At 53.3% G+C, this 24279-nt stretch overlaps 1 protein-coding gene across 3 annotated transcripts in view; it reads left to right on the top strand.

Moving 5' to 3' along the window:
* DVL3 (dishevelled segment polarity protein 3) overlaps positions 1-17340 on the top strand; it is a 56930-nt gene extending 39590 nt beyond the window's left edge. For 2 of the 3 annotated variants that reach the window (XM_078869639.1, XM_078869638.1), the window contains exons 7-15: positions 1217-1286; positions 1956-2095; positions 2392-2468; positions 5196-5264; positions 6177-6334; positions 7417-7548; positions 8117-8284; positions 9244-9453; positions 10672-17340. In XM_078869639.1, the coding sequence (XP_078725765.1) occupies positions 1217-1286; positions 1956-2095; positions 2392-2468; positions 5196-5264; positions 6177-6334; positions 7417-7548; positions 8117-8284; positions 9244-9453; positions 10672-11309 (1662 nt within the window). In that variant the 3' untranslated portion in view covers positions 11310-17340. The remainder of the gene's footprint in view (positions 1-1216; positions 1287-1955; positions 2096-2391; positions 2469-5195; positions 5265-6176; positions 6335-7416; positions 7549-8116; positions 8285-9243; positions 9454-10671) is intronic. The other variant, XM_078869640.1, reaches the window with a different exon arrangement.
* The last annotated feature ends 6939 nt before the right edge of the window (positions 17341-24279 follow it).

Genomic DNA, 24279 nt, shown 5'->3' with positions numbered 1-24279 from the left:
GCAGTGTTGTGCGTCAGGGCTGCAGCCTGCGATGAGAGGCTGCGTGCTTTCACGTGGCACTGGACATTTGCGAACAAGAGCTTGATAGCTTATCGTATTTCTCCAGTATAAATAAATGACTGATTCTCAATATTCTGGCAGCGTGTCTGTAAAGCGTCGTGAACGTGTTTGTGGTTGAGCATTATACACAGTTAGCTTTCTGAATGTAGAGTAGACCAGCATATATGTGAAGTCAATTTGACGTGCAAGGTTGTTTTCGCAGACAATATTACGATTCACAATTTATAGAAAAATGTTTTGGGACCTGCCCAATTTAATGTCGTTACGACCCCTCGATCACACAGCACAGCCAACCAAATAAAATAAAATCGTGTACGAGCGCTTAACACGCCGATTGTTATGTTTTAGCTGTGGGTCCAAATTTGATAATATTTGAAATTTGCCTGCCAATTATTAAATCGTTATGATACATAGCAGTCATCGCCCCCTACTGGCAAACTAATGCACCAGGATCGATAATGCAATTGAGACTATCCTGTTATCTGGGGTTCTCACCTGATGAAACAAAACATACGTTAACTTGATGTTACACCGAGTCAGCCGGGCCCATGCGGAAGCCGCCCTCGCTTTGCGGCTGTGACGGAGACGTTCCATTAGCACACTTGGCTACGTACGGCGCGAAAGAAGTTCAACGTACGTACCGTCGATCGTTGATTTATCCGGCACTGTGCAATTATCCGGATAACAACATTATCCGGCGGTCCTGGGCCGATCCGGCGAAAACGGCAAAACCGCTCCAAAGGCTGTAACCAGTCCGGCGATCGGCACCGTTTGCGGGACAAAAAAAGTAGCTCAGCTTGATTTCAGTGGACACTTCTACACCCCCTATCATCACCCCATGCAGAGTCTTCGAGATTGGAATGGGAAGTACAGTCTAGGGAATACAGTATCGTTTTACAGTAGGATATGTATTTTCGTCTATTCGTATGTTCCATGCCAATTTTGCATGGTAAACAAATTTTAAACGTTAAAAAAGCTATACACAACACCAACAAATATAATGTTATACAAGAATGTGTCAAAATAACCTATTTTTTAAAAATGATATGGTTTTCCGGCGTTTTAGAAAATCCGGCACCCCCTTCCCCCCCCCCCCGAAGCCACCGGATAATAATCGATGATCTCCCGTACATACTCACGTCCGCTCTCGTTTCAGTCGTCCTCCTTCAGCAGCATCACGGACTCGACGATGTCGCTCAACATCATCACGGTCACGCTCAACATGGGTACGCGCTCGTTACTGCGAACCTTCACACGCACTCAAGACAAAGATCGTCCGCCCCTATAACATTAGCAGACTTTTTTGAGGCAAAGCGCTGTTCGCGAGTAGGCACAGCACACGAGGGGGCGGGGTGGCCAACACCACGCCCGGCCGCCTTTTGTCTCCCTAGTGGCAATGTTTACACACCACTTACATACACACACATGCCCCGCAAAGATGATTATGCTCGTGCGATTTGGGTAAAAATGATATGGACAGCCAAATTGATCGGTTTTGGCCAACGAAATTTTTTAGCAAAAACAACTATTTATGAATATGCAAAGCCACCCTTAAGCTTCCATACTGCCAATTAAATACTTCCGAAGACAATCGCACGTGTAAAATTATTGTTAAATCCACGATATCTCCTTACTTGTTACATATTAAATCACGACAGGGTGGCGCAGCGGTTAACAATTGTGGCTCGCAGCACGAAGGGCCTGGGTTCGATTTCCAACTCTAGCGCATTTCTACGGCTGTTCCCTCCGTGTTCTCCAATTTCCCCCCATAGCCAAAGACTTACAACGTCGTTATTGTTGGCCAAACATCCCAATGTTAGCAGAACCTTGGTAAATAAGTAATAATTTATTGTCATCATCATCATCATGATCATCTCCCCATCTCCTTCAAACAGAGAAGTACAACTTCCTGGGCATCAGCATCGTGGGACAGAGCAACGAGAAGGGAGACGGTGGAATCTACATCGGCTCCATCATGAAGGGAGGCGCCGTTGCCGCCGACGGGCGAATCGAGCCCGGCGACATGCTGCTGCAGGTCAGGGGTCGCAGGGGGGTGTGTTGCCTGCTGTCACCCGGGCTTTTGACGAGTTGATGGCCGTGTGTGCCGAGTTCAGGAAGCTGCGAGGTTAAGTGTCTGGCCTCTGCTTTGTGCGTGAACCCCCGAGTGGCGACTGCTGTCTGTCTGTGCCTCTTGCACGTGTACCCCCGCACCTCCGATTTGCACGGTTGGCTACGTACGGCGCGGAAGAAGTTCAACATACACACAGGCGCGTTCTCTCCCCCCACCTCTCTATCCTGTTCATGCTCCCCTCTTCCTGCTGCGCTGTGCAGGTGAACGACGTGAACTTTGAGAACATGAGCAACGACGACGCGGTGCGGGTGCTTCGGGACATCGTGCACAAGCCAGGGTACGTGACCCTCCCTCCCTCTCTCCCTTTTTCCTCTCTCCCTCTTCCCTCCCTCCTTCCCTCTTCCCTCCCACCCCTCTCGCTCGTCCCTCACCCCCCTTCCTCCTTCCCGCACTTAAGACGACAAGCGTGTCAATGCTATGTAAGCCGCGTATGCCCCAGGATGTAAAGGTCAGTCCCCTGTGAACCCAGCTCTGCTCCACTGCCGTGAGAGTTGGGAGGCAGCTTTCTCGGTAAAGTCACGTAGGTAAAAAAATTAAATTACTTGATGCAGCAGTCGTGCTGTGACGGTTCCACCTGAAGACGGAAGCTTGTGGCGCCTCCGAAACGTCGTGATTTTTATTTTATTTTACTTTTATTCATTTAAATTTTTTACCTACGTGACTTTACCGAAAAAACCTAAGAATATGAATCCTTGCAGTCATGAAAGCTTCAAATCTAGAATAAGCAGCTTTCTGGCTGAGTTGCACGCAGTGTTATGTTTGATGTTCGTATCTTCAAGGACTATGTTTTCCCCCTGCCGATCTCCCCTCCCCAAACTCGCAATTTGATGAATGTCGCGATTCAAGATCGCGATTCGATTCAATAATCGTTTCCTTATTTTTGGTATTGCGGAGCATGTTGCATCTGTCGTTGCCTGCAGGATTTTGCGTGAAGTCGATCACGTGAAATGCACATGAATCAAAAATGCTCGATTCTCCACCCACACAATCCGGGGCGCGTGCCGTGGGCCTATGACTCGAATGATCTTTGCTTGCCAAGCGCTCTCCCTTTGGTTGCGGCAGTGACGACATTTGAAATGGGCAGGGATAGCTCCAGAGCGCGAGAAGAGGTCGTCCCCTTAAAATGCAGTGCGAGAGATGGCGAGCGTTTTTTGTTTGTTTGTGCCAGTACACCTCGACTGGCATATTCACCCAATTTTAATTAGTATTGCTTATTAATGTTATTTATTTTGGTTTTAATTGTGTGGTCGTGAAAATAAAAAAACCCCCACCGTACCCTTGTCGGAGTCGATGAGCGAGCACACTGCTGAGTTGGTGGTTAAGAGGCATCCGCGCGTGACGTCCCAAGCTGGGGCTAATCGCTCGCTCGCGTGCATGCGCACACACACGTCTGGCCTCCTCCCGCCCGAGATGATTTATTTTTGGTCCGGAAGCCGGCGAAGCGTTGCGCCCGGTTGGCACATTAGGGTCAGGCAGGTCCAAGTCCTCGCGGGTGAATCCGGATTTAGACGGTCGCGTGCGTTCGTTCGTCTTAGCGCCGAGTGTTAGCGGCACGTGATGCCCCATGGGCCTTCTGCGTCACGCATCCTCTGACGTATTTTACGTTTTTGGTTTGCTCCGCTAATTTTTTTATATTGTGACTGATGAGGCCTGTAATGGTACCAAGCATCCCCCTTGCACCCTAGTAATTTGATGAAGTGTCATAATTCAAGTTGATGCTTCAACCCGATAGTACACTTCTGTTGACTACATTGACCTATCCATAATAGAGGTTTTTGGATGAGATCGCGTAAATATAAATGCGTCGTTAAATCCTCCACCACCTGACACAGCCAATTAGTAAGGTTTGTCTGGTAAACAAAACGTGTCGATTCATTACTAGTTCAGCACACCGGTGTGTTGTAGAGTAAACCCGCAAAATTTACAATACATTGACCTACATGTAACATTAGCATATCATTTGCACGCAATTGCAAAAACATTTCACCGCAATCGTGAGCACAGGTAGCGATTGTGACAAATGGATCGGCGCATCATTGCGTGCCTGTGCCTGTGCCTGCGATAATCTCGTCACCTGGCTGTTTAACGCAAGATGCCATGTTGTTTTGAGGAGTAAGCGTGCCATATGTGTGCGGGATTTGGCTCAAATCGGCCCGCCCGCTCTGTCCTCTTCTCTCTCCCTCGTCCCGTGGCTTCCTTCTGCGGTCTCCACGGTGTCTCCTTCACTTTGGATGAACTGCAAAGTTTAGTGATCTGCACCAAAGGCTCGCATCCTGGTGCATGCATATTCATTTTCGTTTCCTTTCCCCCCTCCTCACCTCTCGAGTAGTCACATTCCATTTGTTATGAGCAGTAGCAGCAGCATCTCATGAGACGAACCATTTTTCATTGCAACTCTGCAGCCAGCTGCGCATCGACCTGTTGTCAGAAACTGGACCCAGAGGGTGACTCTACAAAACATATTTCTAAACTCACTTCGGGGGACGTGTTTTTTTTATCCACTCAAAGGGCGAACACATTTTGTATGGTCTGCAGAGTGTTGCTTGTCAGTGTTTAAAAAAAACAACCAACCTGTATATGCGCTTACGCGAGGTTCAGCTGCCACTATATGGATTCTGTGAGTGTATGTGCATGCGCACATAGTCTGGCACAAGCGCCACTTGGTGGCGAATGGCGGTTGTTGTTGTGCCGCTTCGAGAGCTGTAGGTGCCGTGGTTAGTGCACCGTACTACGAACCCGGCAACGCGAGTTTGAGTCCAGCTCGCAGTAACAGTGGAGAATATTTGAAGTGGTTCTGGGCTTCTTCCTCGAGGTTGACTCAACCTCAAATGGGTAGCTGGTGCAGTGTTTAATCTTCTGCACCGGGGAGACAAAGACAGCCAGGCGTGGTATTGGCCATACAACCCCCTAGTGCGCTGTGTCGGCCTTCATAAGTTTCCCCAACATTCTGCTAAAGGCTATACGGTGTGTGGTCTTTGTGTTTTTTGTGTGCCGCATCCAACAGGCCCATCACCCTGACCGTGGCCAAGTGCTGGGACCCCACGCCGCGCGGATACTTCACCATCCCACGCAGTGAGTGTGTGCGCCGCCAGACCCTCCCCGTCTTTCTTCCTGCCTAAACGCACGTGAACTCCGTTGTGCACGCACAAACAACACTGACGCTACTGCCTGGGAGCATTACGCCGAGACAACGCGTAGCAGCCTCCATCACGAGGCTCCCTTGCGGAGAACCGCCCCCGCCCTCTCACCCGCCTCTACCCCCACCCCCCCCCAATCAAGCGAGAGCTCACCTCTTATCCCATAACCTCGATAGCAGCGGTCGACCTGGTGCGGCCACAATTCAGGTTCACTAAATTTACGATGTGAGCCATTCTCAAATGGTTGATTCTCATACGGCTTCACGCAGGTATCGTGCACACGCAAAAAACGGCTTTGTTGAAGCCTCGTGCATCGTCAACGTGCCTGAAGAAGAGCCCTTGGCCAAAAACATTAGCCTACCGTTCTACCCTCTTCGTTACATGGAAGCGTTAACGATCAAGGTGGCCGGGTTTTTTTGTTGTAATTTCTGTCTGTGCACCTCAACCAACGTAGTTTGTGTATCGATCTTTTTTTTACTGGATGTTCATGGTCTGGACATACATATAAAATCTCCCCATAATAGTTTTGTGTTGGGGGGGGGGGGGGGAATGTTTGGGCGCTCAGTAGTGGGCGTTGCAGTTAGCGCAGCCGCGTTATGAACCCGGCGACCGAGCCAAGCTGATACCCGTCGAGTTGGTTGCTGGTACCTATTGGTTGCATTTGACGAAGCGTGACTTAACCGTGGTTGTCTTCCCCCCCCCCCCCCCTCCTCCCTGGTTGTGACGGTACTTGTTGTGGTTGTTGCGGTGGTGGTTGTTGTGGCCGTGTGGTTGTGGTGGACGTTGCCGTGGTTTTGTGGTGGTGGTTGTTGTTGCTTGCGGTGCGGTTGTGGTTGCCGCGGCGTCGGCGTCGAGCCAGGCGAGCCGGTGCGGCCCATCGACCCCGCGGCGTGGGTGTCGCACACGGCGGCCATGACGGGCGCCTACCCCTACGGGATGACGCACTCCATGAGCGCCCTCACGTCCACCTCCTCCTCCATCTCCAGCTCCGTGCCCGAGTCCGAGAGTGAGCGAGCGCACGCTCACGCACGCTTGTGCTCATGTACTCACACTCGCTCGCACACTCACGCACACACTCGCTCGCACACTCGCTCGCACACTCACGCACACACTCGCTCGCACACTGACGTACTCACTCGCTCGCTCGCACACTGACGTACTCGCTCGCTCGCACACTCACACACTCAATCGCTTGCACACTCACGCACACTAATGCTCACACACGCTTGTGCTCATGTATTCGCGCACGCGCACACTCTCACGCACTCTCTCGCATGCACATGCACTTGCGCACAATCACGTACACATCCGCACACTCAGGCGCGCATGCACTCAAGAACGCACGCATTCGGTCATGCAAATAATCATGCACTCATGCACGCATGTACTAGTGCACTCACTCGCGTGCATATAACCGATAACACCCACACATGCATCATGCTGTTTGATACATGTCCCTTAAGTGCACAGATGTAATGTTATTGATGAATAAATGTCTTGGTACATGTCTAGAAATGCACACGCACAACATCCTCTGTGTTATCATCACAAGGGTGTCGTGATTGCTATACTGTGCTGACGTGACTCCCTCCGTGTCTCCCCATCCCATCTCCTCCACTCCCTCCCCATCCACTCCGCTCTCCCTCCCCTCCTTTCTGCTCCCTCTTTCTTATCCTGTCCACTTCCTCACATCCGCTCCACTCTATCTCTCTCCCACCCCCTCCACTCCCTCCCACTCCCTCCACTCCCTCCCATCCCCTCCACTCTCCCTCCCCTCCTTTCTGCTCCCTCTTTCTTATCCCGTCCACTTCCTCCCATCCACTTCACTCTCTCTCCCTCCCAACCCCTCCACTCCCTACACTCCCTCCCACCTCCTCCACTCCCTCCCACTCCCTCCACTCCCTCCCACTCCCTCCACTCCCTCCCATCTCCTCCACTCCCTCCCATCCCTTCCCCTCTCCCTCCCCTCCTTTCTGCTCCCTCTCCCTCTTTCTTATCCCTTCCACTTCCTCACATCCGCTCCACTCCCTCCCACCCCGTCCCATTCTCTCTCTCTCCCTCCCTCCCTCCCGTGCCCTTCCCTGGCAGGGTTCGATGAGCTGCACCTCTCCATACACAGCGACATGGCCACGGTGGTGAAGGCGATGGCCTCTCCGGAGTCGGGCCTGGAGGTCCGAGACCGCATGTGGCTCAAGATCACCATCCCCAATGCCTTCATCGGTGAGCGACCACACCACGGACCTTTGCCTGAGGGGGGTGCGGAGCGGCGGTGGAGGAGGGAACTGACGAATTCGTTAACGGCAAGCAGGACCGCGCTCGTTTATCGAGGGAGCCTGCGTTTGGTGCTTGGGGGGAAAAAGATTTGCGAGCGAACGAAAGCACGAATGTCGTGTGTGCGTGTGTCTCGTCTACCCATCTGCTCGCGTTCTCATGCACGCACGCTAATCGCAGAGTGTTTTTGTTAACATCTACTTTATTAATATTAGAGCACATTTTTGAAAATATTACATGGCTGCGCTTGCCCAAAACAAATACAAATCTCGGCATTGATATTGGTAAGCTTAGTAGCAAGTTTCACAGCATAGCAGTAGGTACCTCGTGACTGCGAGTGATTTTAGTCTATCAGTGCGTCGTCACCTGCCCCAGGTAATGCGGTGTGTCGCTCTGTAGAGAGAGTAACAGACGGGCACAAGAGAGGCATATTGAAGCGGTCTGTGGCTTGGTCTTTCGCGCGTCTCTCCGTTTGATGTGATGCGTTACCCCCGTCTGCCCGCTCGCTCTCTCTCAGGTTCGGACCTGGTGGATTGGCTCTTCAATCACCTCGAGGGCTTCCAGGACCGGCGGGATGCACGCAAGTACGCCTGCAACCTGCTCAAGGCCGGCCTCATCCGCCACACAGTCAACAAGATCACCTTCTCCGAGCAGTGCTACTACATCTTCGGCGACCTCTGCGGCAGTACGTGGCACACGCGCGCATGCGCAGACGTACATGCGCAGGGATGTGTGCACGCAATTGCACAGGCACAAATGCATGAACGCGCGCATGTGCTAAAGCACATACAGTATTGTAACAGTGGCTGCCTTTATGTATGTTTGTTGAACTTCTTTCGCACCATACGTAGCCAACCTTTTGTTACCGAGGGACGATAATGATGCAGTGCGTACACGGACGCACGCCACGTGATCTGACGAAGCACGCACACGTGCGGACGCATGCTGCATAACGACATCCACACTTGACCGACAGCCACAGAGCGCCAGCCGCTGTGGCCAACTGAGATTGCGCCACCAACTAAGACCGGCGCTGGCCGCTGTTTTCTCGTGCGCACACACCCGCCTTCCCGAGCGAGCGGTGGTGCACTTTTGCCGTTTGTGTTCAGAGGGTTCGCAGTTCGAGCTCGGCGTCCGCCTTGATTCTAATACAGCCGGCGTATCAACTGAATACAAATATGGACCGCCCGCTTCGTGGCGAACGTTAATGATTCTGTGACATAACTCGTGCATGAGTAGGTGATGCCTGCCCGCGTCATTAGAAAGTCACTCGCAAATTGGAACCACGATACTTATTTATACTGGAGGAATCCAGTATATAAAGCTCAGGAAAGGTAAGCAATTCACTCAAAAAATATATAGAAACGATTTATTTGAACCAGGTAAAGTCCACTGAGATAATCTTTTTCAGAAGTGACCTGGCCACAAATGATAGCTCGACTAAGTGGCTCATCAGGGGTATAGCCACGTCGCAACATCGCCCCCTTGCTGCGAAACTACCGCAGGCCAGACCCGTCCGTGAGAGACGGCGCCTTCGCGATATCCCTGCGCTATGATAACGGCTCGAATACCAACACGCAGCAACACTTTGAAATAATCCCCACCTGCTCATCCCGCCCGTGCCGCCCTCGCCTTCCCCGTCAGACATGGCGAACCTGTCGATCCACGACCACGACGGCTCCAGCGGCGCCTCCGACCAGGACACGCTGGCGCCGCTGCCCCACCCGGGCGCCGCTCCGTGGCCCCTGCAGACGGCGTTCCCCTACCCGCCCTACCCCCCGCACCCGTACGGCCCGCTGCCCCCGGGCTTCCCCGAGCAGGGCAGCGGCAGCGCCGGCAGCCAGCACAGCGAGGGTACGTGTGCCAGCGCAGGGGGCGCGTGGGGACGCGTGGGGATGCATGGGGGCCGTTTTGACGGGCGCGGCGAGCAAGCGGGAGGGCTCTTCTTGTGCGGCGGCGCGTGCTACGATGCCGCCCTGCGCACGCGGAAGGACGCCGCGTGTGTGCCGTGGGGTGGCGGACGAGCGGAGGGCACGCTTCGCAGAAGGAGATGGTGGGAGAGATGAAATCGGATTGCACGGACGCGCCGGTTGGATGCGTTCGGTTGCAAGACTCTGGGAGATGGGGCGACGGTTTGGGGAGGCCCTTATCCAGCGGTGGATTCATTGTGGCTGACGATGAACATGCGTGTCACGTGCAAGCACGCGAGCATATGATGAGCGCTCCCCCCTGTCGTCTTGTTTGTGTCTCCTGTTTTCAAACAAGACGCAAAAATGTGTGAAAAGCACACAGCCGTTTGTGCATTATGCAAAAGCCCAACAGTGCATTGTGGTTCCTTTGTCTTCGATCACACTCGATCACAATCAAAATAAATGTATGGAAATGGAAGCAACTGACAGCACAGTGAACTGGTTTTATAATAATTAGGACTCATCAGCACACCTGCAAAGTCTGTTTGCTGCATTAACGTGACTTTGACATTTTCACGTAGTTTTCAGCAGTGGGAATAATACATTCTCGTTCGATTTGTGGATCGTGAATCCATTCCTTAGTTGAATCCCAATCCCGAGTTGTAACTATTCTTTCAAATCGTTCAGAGGGGAAGAGTGCTGAGCTGGCATGAATGATTATGATCGAATCCACACATCCTATTGGGATTGAAGCAAAGTTATTTGACACATAACGAGTTGATGGTCTCAACCTGGCCATCAATGGTTTGGCACTCATTCGGCTAAATTTAAGCCTTCAGACATAATAATATTGGTTTGACGGTAATGCTATAAAAAAATATTCTCAGTGTGGGAAAAGGCTGCCCCATACTGTCAATCAGAGGTCACTTGAGTTTTTTAAGCATCTGAGTTGTATGTAATCCACTTGCACGTGCTGTACAAGAAGGGGCGATGCAATGCTCTCTGCAAGCAATCCGAATGGATATTTCGTCTCATTAAATTACGCCGATACACACAATTGGTGACGACGTTGGACGGGTCGGGGAAACGACTCCGAATGCGTTTGCCGGCTGTAACCTGACGCAGCACGACGGTCCGTGTCGTCCCCCCGGCGCGACCACAGGGAGCCGGAGCAGCGGCTCGAACCGGAGCGGAGGGGCCGAGCGTCGCGGCTCCGTCAAGGAGAAGGACGCCAAGGGCCAGGGCAGCGGCGGAAGCGGAGGCGGAGGAGGGGGAGGAGGAGGGGGAGGGGGCGGCAGCAGCGGGGGCGGCGGTGCCGACTCCAAGTCCGGCGGCAGCGGCAGCGAGTCGGACCACACGACGCGCACGGGCAGCGTGCGGCGCGCCCCCAGCGAGCGCTCGCACCGCAGCCACGCCAGCGCGTCGCACCACAGCCTGCCGCGCAGCCACTACTCGTACGGCGCGCCCGGCGTGCCGCCGCCGCCTCCGCCGGCGCTCGTGTCGGCCGGCGCCCTCCTCCCCGCCGCCTCTGCCGTCGGCGCGTCGCCGGGCGTCATGCCCCCGCCGTACGCGGTGGCAATGATGGGCGGCGTGGGACATCTCCCGCCCGGCACGATCGTTCCCGCGTCGCCGCCGCCGCCGCAGTTGTCGACGTCGTCGGTGGCGCCGCCCCTGACGGGCCCCCCCGGGGGGCCGCCCGTCAGGGACCTGAGCTCTGTGCCGCCAGAGCTGATGGGAAGCCGACAGTCGTTCCGCATGGCCATGGGGAACCCCGACGACTTTAACCTGGACATCATGTGAAGGGGAGAGTGAGCGAGCGAGCGTGCGTCTGGCTGGGCCCTCCGCTCGTGTCCCCGCCCGATTGAGCCGGGGTCGCTCTTTCCGTTGACTGAAAGCTGATCGTAATGAATTTGTTTTTTTTCTCGTCTCCTGACCGCGGTGTAGTTTATCGTCGTGTACATAAATGAAGATCAAAACAAGATGGAGGGAAAACGAAAAAAAGAGATGAAGTCAAATGAAAGGAACGGTGGGGTGGGGGGGGGAAGGTTTGCGGGGCAAAAAAAAAATGTGGCCATGAAAGCAAAGGGAGAGAATTTACGGAAAACTTTGTTGCCGTCGGTGCTCCCGAGGTTCACGCTCGCGTCTAGCGGCGAGTGCGCGAGCGGTGAAGCGAGATTCGCGGGAGCCGGACCCAGGGTGGAACCGCGACTGCGAAAACACGGCGGGCGTCGGGGGGCGGGGGGAGGGAAAAAAACTGAAAAAAAACGATTCAAGATGGAACAAAAAGATAACGACGTCCCACGATATGACAAAGACGCTCATGTCAATACTTGCTACAGGTGCTGTAAAAACAACGGTCGCCCATCCCCGGTGTTGAGGACTTTGTCGTTCGGCTTGCCCGCATTTCTCTGCGGATTGTGGGGAGCGGGCCTGGTTTAGTGTATTTTTAACACGCGTGTAGGAGGCTTTCGCGACCACAGTGGAGGTTTTTTTTGGATTAGAACGCCTAAATGTAAATGTGTCGTCAAACCCGCCCGCCTACCCAACACAGCCAATTAGTGAGGTTGCGTGACGTAGACGGAACGTGGCCAGTTCGTTACTGGTACAGCCCTAACGGTTGTGTTGGAGAGTAAAGCCCACAACATTGACAAAGTCTGGCGGTCGCCTGATGAGGCTGGTTCTACTCGAATTGTAAACGTTGTGGCTTTACCTCTCCAACACACCGGTTAGTGCTGTACTAGTAACTCATTGGCTGTGTTGGGTGGTGGGCGGGTTCAACGACACATTTATATTCACGCGATGTAAACCAAAAAGCTGTTATGAAGTGTATTTTTAATCGCGATTCTTTAAAAACCTAACGAGTGATACAGAAAGCCTAAACGATGTAATGTCTTTTTTTTGTATTTTGTTTCCCGACCGCCTGCAAAAGTCTTTTTACGTTTACCCCCCCCTCCCCCCACTCTCTGCGTAGAATTACCCATCGCTCTGGAATCATTCGACGCTCTTGAAACGGGGATAAATTGTTACTATCGTATTATATATATGTGTATATTATATATAGAGGCATTTGATGTGAGCGGACCTTCCGAACCCTGGGTTGATATTCCAATATTCCAATACGACTTGGTTCTACTTCAGTTTACTCTACGTTGTTAACTTTTCGTTTCGTTTTTTCCCGCCCCTCTCGCTGATCAAAAACACTAATCGTTGCCCGCGCCCCCCCCCCCCCCCCCCCGTTCATCGTCGGGCAAGGCTCCGATTCGGCACTGCCCTCCCTTTCGGGTTTCTCCGGCTTGGGACTCTCCGCTTCCACGCACATATTCTTGCCCAGGACCGCGGCGCGAGAGCCAACAAGGCCGAGCGTTCTCTCGTCCTGCCGCCATCAAGAATTGGTGGGGGGGGGGCGGGGGGGGGGCGGGGGGGGGGGGCGGTGGAGGCTGCACCTCGCCAACATCGTGGGACTGCTCCGTGAGCCAGCGAGGTGCACGGTGGCGCGTGGGTGGCGTCCTCCCGTTCCAAAACCCACACGCGGACTCCTGCTGCTGCCTCTCTGGCCGCAGGGCCCGTAAAGCTTCACGGCAAGGCAACAGAAAATACGGCTCTGTGCGACTCGCGTTGCTGCCGCCCCCCCCCCCCCCCCACGTGTCTGTCTTGTAAAGCGGTGTTGGGAAGCAAGCGCCGCATTTTTTAAAAAGGGACAAAAACGCAACCGTGTTGAAATCATCACCGCTCACCGTCCGCTGTTGGTCAAACGCCCGCCCCCCCCACCCCGTACCGCGTGGTTTGGGAACACGACCGTCTTGTCGAGCGAGGGGCGGCTTCCACCCGGCGAAAGCCCGAGGCCTTCTCGAGTTAAGGAGGCGCTTGGAAATGAGACGCGAGCCCTTGGAAATGAAATCGCCATCGGGAATCTTAAGAAGTGCCGCGGGCGTTTCACCCGCGCGATTCCAGCAGACGTCTCTCTCCGCCATCCGCGTGTTTTGTTTAATATTCGTTTCATGTTTTTGTTTTGGTTATTGTTATTTATGTTTCATTTCTTTGAACTTTGTGCAATCAGTTGCCTTCCCACCCCCCTCCTCCTCCTCTCGCAGTTCCCACTCCGCCCGAGGTTGTCGTTCATTGAGTAGGGGTCAGATCCCGAGTGCGGATCGTTAAAACGTAAAGGACGAGAGAGAGGCCTTCTCTCGACTTGACTTCGGTCATCGCGTGCAGACATCGGCCGCCTCTTTTTTGACGACACCATTCAAATAACAAAAATTGCCGCGTGCCGACCGGTCCACTCTCGGCGCCGGCAAATGGCAACGGCGCCGGGCACCCAAGGAGTTGGCCTCCCACTTCACCTCCCCCCTTCCCCCCCAACACTAATCTCCCGTCGTGAACTACATCGCTAGCTTTTCGTAACTTCGCAAACCTCAACGGTTACGTTTTTTTATATCGTTTAAGATCGTTGTTCTCACTTTCGTTTGATTATGGCTGCGTAGGAGGGTGACGCTGCAGTATTAGCTACACACTACTACAGTCTCTCTTCTGCCGTTGAGCATTTTTTTTGTAAAAAAAAATATTTCGTTATGAATTAGCTCGCGAGCTCCTTTCTTTTCTCCTTGTTGTTGCGCCCCCCCCCCCACCATCTCTCGCTTCCGGCAACGCTGGGACACGAGCAGCTCCGACACGGACTGCAGGCTTCAGGGGCATTGCACCACTCGCCGCGGCCATCGGCCACCGTCGTCGACACCCAGATATCTCGCAGCTTAGCCGGCATCTGTCGATTGGTTGCAAAGGCCCTCGTAGGCCGTGGCGCTTTCGTTCGTTCCTGCCGCCGCTCTCGAGCGAGCGATGAAGCGGAGCATTTGGCCTTGGGTCGGTGGTGGAAATTCCACATTCACATGGTTAAAAAAAAAAGTGTAGATTTTTGTTTTCTTTATTTTACCAGCCCCCACCCGACCGCCCGCCCCGACTGTTAATTTCCAAATGTGGTATCTGGCGTCTTGTCACGAGGTTAGGAAATTTCCGGCTGGAATTCGTGCAGAAAGCAGGGTAAACGTCCACCACACAGGCGGCGGGTAGCCTCCCGCTGATGGCGTCACTTGAATATTTCTGGAGGTCCCTTCAAACTCCCCTCCCCACCATCCACACTCGGGGCACTGCACTTTCTCACATGCACTGCTTTAGAGCTGTTTGTCGCACGGCAATTTTTTGTTTTATCCTCTAGAAGAAATACGCCGCATTAAGTAATTTCTTTTCCAAATTAAGATGTGCAGTGGCCTCTGCCTGCAGTAACCAGGCAGAGGCCATCGACTTGCTACACTTGATGACTGGGTTTAAATCGCCGGTGGCTCTAACATCGATTTCTCGGCAGTGCCAGCTCTGTGCCTCTTGAGACGGTATGAGCCCTTTGAATAACCTAGCCTCCACTCCACCTCAGGTTCAGATCTTAGACCAGTGATGAGCGACTGCACAATTGGATACCCCCCCTTTACCTCGAGTCAACCAATCGACAGCTGTGCGTGTGAATGCCCCTTTCCCAGTTTTACACGTGGATGGGATGGGGTGGACGAACTGAACTTTGCAAACCTGTGGTTGGGACCACCCGATCATTGCACGGCACGTTTCCTCCCGCAGGCGAGTTTCCCCGTTGCTGCGAGCCGCCATTTGTTGTCTTGAAAAGCAGCATTGGTGCATGCGTGAAGCCGTTCAGGGTTTTTTTTGTTTTATTTGAAGCCTTATCGAAATATCAATTGTTCTCAATCCAAGTGACCGGGTAAACAGACCTTACGATCGGCTGCTTTGTGGTCCCGTGGTATGATCTGTTACAACCGTGTTAATCGTGTTCATTGAATTTGAGGGTGGTCCCCCCCCCCACCTTCCGTAATGGACTGCCGCATGCATCGAGTGGCGTTTGGCAGCCACCTGCTTGTGGTTACCGCCGTGCAGACGTGAGACTTCCTCCTCGGTGGGCACGTTTACCTCTCTTTCCACTGTGTCCAACCGAGCTTGCGACGTGGACGCGTCGAGCCAACATGGCGTGGCACAAAAGGCGCCAGGTTTTTATTTCTCCCCCCACTTGCAGAAGCCGAACCACGCCGATGCCGTTGTCCTCGGCAGTGCGCCGACTCAACGTCGCGTGCACCATGGCTGGCATCATTTGCCACGCAGCTTTTCGTCCCAAGCGAGATACGGGTGTGTGGTGAGGCCAGCCTACCACGCACGGCTTGGTTGTTCCTGCCCTTCGCCGCAAAGCAAAACGAGCCAGCGGAAGAAACAAAGAAACCGGTGCCGTGTGTGACGGCCCTGCATTGGTTTGGCTCGGGTGTCCCAGTGGGAAAAGGAGGGGTACTTCAGCCGAGTGCACCGAGACTTGCAGACTCGCAGCAGCAATTCTTGTGGATTCGCCTTGAGAGACAGTGAGTGAGTGTGTGTGGTGAGAATGCCCCGTGGTGAACTGACACTAAGCGGAACACGGCCTACGGTTATATTTCGGGTCACCAGGAGTAGGCACGCTTTCATCAGATTTCCCTGTTTTTCCAGAACTCTTCATTAAAATTCTAATCATCTTTCTTGGTCCATGTGGATCGTGGAAAATGTTTTCAGCCCAGGTCAATGTGGGATTGTGTCCTGTAAACCCCTGCGCTGGTGATTCAATTTTGTTTTCACATTTTTATTTAATGTTTCTTATTTCTGTTGCTGAATGAAACCACGCCTGCCTGTTACGTCGATGGGAGAAGTAGGGGAAGGGGCAATGTGTTGGGCATTTTGGATTTATTCATTTAATGCCTTTAAAAAAAATTCATCTTATTGTTCCCCTTAAAAGAAAAATAATCTCACCGGTGCGCCCCGATCTATGGCTTAAGAATCTCGGCCAAATTTGCCATGTGTGAGAGTGATGGCAATACAGCCCTATTGAAAATATATCAATTGGAGAGAAGGGGGGCTGCCTTTGCGGCAATAGGCGGCATAGCTTTGTAGTAAATCTGGGGATTATTGTGTGCCTCGAGTCTCCCTTGCCAAAAGAGACGGGCGAGTTTACGGTGTTGCCTTTCGGCCAGAAATATCACCGGATGGACGTAAACTCGTGGACATTCGCCCTCAATCTCTCTGTTTTTGCCAAACATCCGTTGGGGAACGAACTTTTGCGCCAACACACGAATGGGGCCACGCATTGGGCTGTCACTTTCCTTGAGTGAAGCGTTATAATTTGACTGCATGGAAACATGACCACTTTGCGACGATAGTGCTTCGAGTGAGTGAGTGAGTGGATAAACGAGTGAATTGCTGGGTGGGTGAGTGTGACCAAAATAAAAAAAATTGAATGCGTGAAGCGAGTGATCTGGGGGGGGGGGGGGCTAGCGGTTGGGGGTGAGTTGTGAGCGAGCGATTAGTTTGGCAGGCGATCGGGGATGAGTGTGGCCGGACGAGTATATCGTTGAATCTCCACAGGTTTCCGCTCGCGTTCGGCGATGGTGAATGGGTGCGAGAGTGGAGTGAACCCAGCCAGTCGGCGTGTGGCACTCCCCCACCACCCCCTTCTGAACTGAATCGAGACTCAATGCATCGGTGGTACTTTGCTCTCTTAAAATGTTTATTTGTGGCACCCTGCCCACGTCACATGAAGGAATCGATTTATCCGCGTTTATTTTGTACTTTTGAAAATGACTAAAAAAAAAACCGAACTCCTCTCTTTTTACTTTTACATTTTTATTTACTTTGGTAAATTTCTCTTTACCCCCCCTCCCTCTCCCTCCCTTCCCCTTTGTAGCTATTTAACATTGTACTGTAATTCATTTTTTTCGTTCGTTTGTTTAGACACTAGTATTAATAAACACCACATGTTTATCTTGAACGACTGTGGGCATGTGAATTTGGATTGTTGCATCGCGTGAATATTCTCGTGTCGAACAAACTCACGCACGCGCACAAACAAAGATCCCCCGTATAGCCTGCAACAGACTGTTGGGGCAAGTGCCGTTAGCCGAGCACCTTCCGAAGACCGGCACGGCGCACGAGGCGGTGGGCGGCCAGAACCGCGCCCGGCCGCCTTTGTCTCCCTAGTGACGACGTGTACACACCGCACCAGCTACTCATTTGAGGCTGAGTCGACCCTAGGGGGGTGGTGGTGGTGCTTTCCCAGGACCGGTTCGGATGAGCGTCACTGCTGTTGGCCTTGAGCGGGTATCTAACTTAGGTCGCCGGGTTCGCAGTGCACTACCCCGCTGCGCGACCGCTCCCCACACACCCACGAGGGCAATCTCGTAGCATCCACTTCATGTAAGTCGTGGAGGTTTTGATGTAGAATTCAAATGTAGATATATTAAAGGGTGCTCGCCACCCGTTGTTGCACATTTGACTCGCCCTTCAAGAACCGATCTGGAGTTTAATCACCACCAAAGACAAAGATCCCCCGTATAGCCTCAACAGACTGTTGGGGCAAGTGCTGTTAGCGAGCGCCTATGAAAGCTGGCACGGCACACGAGGGAGTGGGTGGCCAAAGCCACGCCCGGTCGCCTTAGTCTCCCCAGTGGGAATGTTTACACACCACACCAGGTCCTCGTTTGGGGCTGAGTCGACCTCGGGGAGGCCCACGACCGGTTCAGAGAATCGTCACTGGCGTTGGCTGTGAGCGGGACTTGACCTCGGGTCGCCGGGTTTGTAGCGCAGCGACCACCACCATCACCACCATCATCACCACCACTATCACCACCATCTGGCCTGAACTCTTCCAAATTGGTCGCCGACTTCCAGGCACCACACCAATCCCTATCTCAATAACCCAACTTCCTCCACTCATTCCAACCATGACAACATCTCCCCTCCCCCGCTCTGCCCTGGTTACACGATTATCACGGTGGCGAGATGTTAACTACATCGCCCGGTGTACAGCAGGTCGTGGGGTTCGATCTCGACCCCGGCGCCTGCTGTATATTTGGAGTTTGCATGCCTCTCTCCCCGTGGTCGCGTGGATGTTTCTCTGGGTCCTCCGATTTTTCCCTCCAAGGTGCGTTTAGAGTATTTGGCTGCTTTTCATTTCGACGCGATAAGCCACTTCGCTGTCATTTGTGAAAAAGAGCTGCACACCAGCTCAGCGGGCCTTACCTGGTAAAATAAAACAATGATTTCGCTTACATTCCGGAACCTGCAAGTCACTTTCACTATCCATCGTTCACGAGCTTCATAAGCGCCCTTCTGCAAAGCAAAAAGTTAAGCAGACACGTGCTGTCTGGTGCGGTCGAGCGGTTCATTGGTGAGGTGGTGACGGCGATGAGCGTCGGGTCGACACGAGTAATCCGCAGCGAAGGAACGTCGTCGCAAGACTCCCGAATCTCTAATCCCACGACGGTAATATTCACCGAATTGTAATCGGCCCCGCGGGCGAGATGTTTGCCTTAAGGAGGGGAGCTCGTTTATCCCCAGGCGCGAGCGACAGGTTGTGAAAACCTCTAATTCTTTGCCGGCACTGGCCGGCAACTTGTTTAGTGTCAGATGTTTTTTTTATGTATTTACATTTGCCAGTGCGTTGCTTGGGGATGCTGTACAATACGTGTAGACTCCATGTCCAGCCACCGCATGCCGAAGCAGCTTCTTTTTTGGCCATGCGGCTACGAGCAGGCGCGGCACATGGGGTGGATGGACGAATGTAGTTCAGAAGGACGTGGAGCTGAGTGGACTTGCCGATGACTGGCACCAGCAGTGTCAAGATCGGCCTCTTTTGGAGGAGGCTCGTGAAGGACTCTGCGGGGGAATTGGGAGGCAATCGCCCTCCGGCAACAACGGAGGGCGGAGGAGCGACGCTCACAACAACGAGCGGAGCGCCGGGCGCCAAAGTGTGGAGCACAGGTTGGTGCATCTGGTCAGTCAACCCACGGCACCTGGGCCTCTTCCGTGACTTGCCAGCGGACCGTCGACATTTCCCGTGGCCTCAAAGTGCACCTAGCATGGCACAGGCGCCTTGGTGACCGTCACCGCCACTTTGTGGCGAACGACCGCTGCTATGTCACGCGCAATATCTTGCGCGTGCGTGCGCGTGTCGTGTTGCACGGATGTCCTTTGATCGTCACGTCTTGACTATCTCCCTCCCCCCTTCGCCTCCACAAACGCGGAGGTAGCCCCCGAACGCCAACTGGCCACAAGACTTCTCGCCCGCAAACGATCACCCCAATGAACCCGATCACCTCCCTACTGGCTCCCTGCCCAGTCTCGCGTCAACTTCAACGTCCTCCGTAGATTCGCAACCCCATTCCAGCAGCAGCGGAGCGAGCCCCCCCCCCCCGCCCCTCCCCTCTGTCAACCTCTTGCTCGGTGGGAGGTCGCTCCTTCTCCTTTGCTGCCCCCCAGAAATATTTCTGAAAATCCCTCCGCAGCACCAACCCGCCCCAGTCGTCCGTGCTCTCGACTCCTTGCCCCCGTTCAAGTTCCAGACCCTCGCTGCTGCCTGTGACGGTTTTTTACCCTTTTATCTGGCAACAAAACTGACACCTTTTTTATAAGGAGTCATGTTTGCATAGATCAATTATCATGTTTTTTACTGGCAAATGAGGTTCCAATGGTGTAAATGCTTACCCCGAGCTCTCATACTCTGATGGTGCATTGTCTTTGAGTTGTGCGCCTCTTGGCGTCATCTGGTCCAACACCATGTGAGACTAGGCTCTAAGGAAAGCTGTCTCGGGTGTGGACAAATCAACTTCAAGGACAGTGCATACATTATCAGAGTTATGTTTTTTGTTTGCATTCCGACTGCAGGTATTGTGGTCAATGCAAACATGACTCCTTGTAAAAAAGGTTTCAGTTTTGTTGGCAGATAAAAGTGTAAAAAACAATTATCATATTTTCTACTGGCAAATGAGGTTCCAATGGTGTAAATCTATCCTCTGTCAACAAACATATTCATAATCATCTAAACGGCGCTGCGTGTGTAGTATGATCGTCTGCGCGATGCGCGTGTCGCCGTTTTACGCGGCGTCTTGAGTCGTGGTTGTATTTCGCGGCAGGATATGAAGTCGAATTGTGCTGTGAGCCCATCGAGGGTCCCTTTCGCTCTTCGTTAATGCCAGTGGCAACCCGAAAGAGGTCTCCCCTGCCGAGGCGGTAACGAATGTCAACGGGGGGGGGCGGGCTATGATGGTTAAATGCAGGGTCACTCGCTGCTGAGCAGCTTTCCGTGATTCTGTTTGTGGCACAGGCCCAGACGGAGGACAGCGGATTCCAAGAGAAGGCGATTATCACCCCCCTCCACTCTCCCTCGCGTCTTGTAGCCAACAATCCACCCGCTGCTACCACCATCACCACTGCCCGCATCATAATCACCATCACCACTGCCCGCATCATAATCACCATCACCACCGCCCCGTCATAATCACCATCACCACCGCCCCCATCATAATGACCATCACCACCGCCCCCATCATAATCACCATCACCACCGCCCCCATCATAATCACCATCACCACCGCCCCCATCATAATCACCATCACCACCGCCCCCATCATAATCACCATCAACACCGCCCCCATCATAATCATCAACACCGCCCCCATCATAATCACCATCAACACCGCCCCCATCATAATCACCATCAACACCGCCCCCGTCATAATCACCATCAACACCGCCCCCATCATAATCACCATCAACACCGCCCCCATCATAATCATCAACACCGCCCCCATCATAATCACCATCAACACCGCCCCCATCATAATCACCATCACCACCGCCCCCGTCATAATCACCATCAACACCGCCCCCATCATAATCACCATCAACACCGCCCCCGTCATAATCACCATCAACACCGCCCCCGTCATAATCACCATCAACACCGCCCCCATCATAATCATCAACACCGCCCCCATCATAATCACCATCACCACCGCCCCCGTCATAATCACCATCAACACCGCCCCCGTCATAATCACCATCACCACCGCCCCCGTCATAATCACCATCAACACCGCCCCCGTCATAATCACCATCACCACCGCCCCCATCATAATCATCAACACCGCCCCCATCATAATCACCATCAACACCGCCCCCATCATAATCACCATCAACACCGCCCCCGTCATAATCACCATCAACACCGCCCCCATCATAATCACCATCAACACCGCCCCCATCATAATCATCAACACCGCCCCCATCATAATCACCATCAACACCGCCCCCATCATAATCACCATCACCACCGCCCCCGTCATAATCACCATCAACACCGCCCCCATCATAATCACCATCAACACCGCCCCCGTCATAATCACCATCAACACCGCCCCCGTCATAATCACCATCAACACCGCCCCCATCATAATCATCAACACCGCCCCCATCATAATCACCATCACCACCGCCCCCGTCATAATCACCATCAACACCGCCCCCGTCATAATCACCATCACCACCGCCCCCGTCATAATCACCATCAACACCGCCCCCGTCATAATCACCATCACCACCGCCCCCATCATAATCATCAACACCGCCCCCATCATAATCACCATCAACACCGCCCCCATCATAATCACCATCACCACCGCCCCCGTCATAATCACCATCAACACCGCCCCCGTCATAATCACCATCACCACCGCCCCCGTCATAATCACCATCACCACCGCCCCCGTCATAATCACCATCAACACCGCCCCCATCATAATCACCATCAACACCGCCCCCGTCATAATCACCATCACCACCGCCCCCATCATAATCACCATCAACACCGCCCCCGTCATAATCACCATCACCACCGCCCCCATCATAATCACCATCAACACCGCCCCCGTCATAATCACCATCAACACCGCCCCCATCATAATCACCATCAACACCGCCCCCATCATAATCATCAACACCGCCCCCATCATAATCACCATCAACACCGCCCCCATCATAATCACCATCACCACCGCCCCCGTCATAATCACCATCAACACCGCCCCCGTCATAATCACCATCACCACCGCCCCCGTCATAATCACCATCAACACCGCCCCCGTCATAATCACCATCAACACCGCCCCCATCATAATCACCATCAACACCGCCCCCGTCATAATCACCATCACCACCGCCCCCGTCATAATCACCATCAACACCGCCCCCATCATAATCACCATCACCACCGCCCCCGTCATAATCACCATCAACACCGCCCCCGTCATAATCACCATCACCACCGCCCCCGTCATAATCACCATCAACACCGCCCCCATCATAATCACCATCACCACCGCCCCCGTCATAATCACCATCAACACCGCCCCCGTCATAATCACCATCACCACCGCCCCCATCATAATCACCATCAACACCGCCCCCGTCATAATCACCATCAACACCGCCCCCATCATAATCACCATCACCACCGCCCCCGTCATAATCACCATCAACACCGCCCCCATCATAATCATCAACACCGCCCCCATCATAATCACCATCAACACCGCCCCCATCATAATCACCATCACCACCGCCCCCGTCATAATCACCATCAACACCGCCCCCGTCATAATCACCATCACCACCGCCCCCGTCATAATCACCATCACCACCGCCCCCGTCATAATCACCATCAACACCGCCCCCATCATAATCACCATCACCACCGCCCCCGTCATAATCACCATCAACACCGCCCCATCATAATCACCATCACCACCGCCCCCATCATAATCACCATCAACACCGCCCCCATCATAATCACCATCAACACCGCCCTCATCATAATCACCATCAACACCGCCCCCGTCATAATCACCATCACCACCGCCCCCGTCATAATCACCATCAACACCGCCCCCGTCATAATCACCATCAACACCGCCCCCATCATAATCACCATCAACACCGCCCCCATCATAATCACCATCACCACCGCCCCCGTCATAATCACCATCAACACCGCCCCCATCATAATCACCATCACCACCGCCCCCGTCATAATCACCATCAACACCGCCCCATCATAATCACCATCAACACCGCCCCCATCATAATCACCATCACCACCGCCCCCGTCATAATCACCATCAACACCGCCCCCATCATAATCACCATCAACACCGCCCCCGTCATAATCACCATCAACACCGCCCCATCATAATCACCATCAACACCGCCCCCATCATAATCACCATCACCACCGCCCCCGTCATAATCACCATCAACACCGCCCCCATCATAATCACCATCACCACCGCCCTCATCATAATCACCATCACCACCGCCCCCGTCATAATCACCATCAACACCGCCCCATCATAATCACCATCAACACCGCCCCCATCATAATCACCATCACCACCGCCCCCGTCATAATCACCATCACCACCGCCCCCATCATAATCACCATCAACACCGCCCTCATCATAATCACCATCAACACCGCCCCCATCATAATCACCATCAACACCGCCCCCATCATAATCACCATCAACACCGCCCCCGTCATAATCACCATCAACACCGCCCTCATCATAATCACCATCACCACCGCCCCCGTCATAATCACCATCAACACCGCCCCATCATAATCACCATCAACACCGCCCCCATCATAATCACCATCACCACCGCCCCCGTCATAATCACCATCAACACCGCCCCCATCATAATCACCATCACCACCGCCCCCATCATAATCACCATCAACACCGCCCTCATCATAATCACCATCACCACCGCCCCCATCATAATCACCATCAACACCGCCCCCGTCATAATCACCATCAACACCGCCCCCGTCATAATCACCATCAACACCGCTCCCATCATAATC

This window comes from Lampetra fluviatilis, chromosome 28, assembly GCF_964198595.1.
Source record: "Lampetra fluviatilis chromosome 28, kcLamFluv1.1, whole genome shotgun sequence".
Lineage (NCBI taxonomy): Eukaryota > Metazoa > Chordata > Hyperoartia > Petromyzontiformes > Petromyzontidae > Lampetra > Lampetra fluviatilis.
The sequence above is the reverse complement of the archived record's forward strand: the minus strand, read 5'-3'. Positions and strand labels throughout refer to the sequence as shown.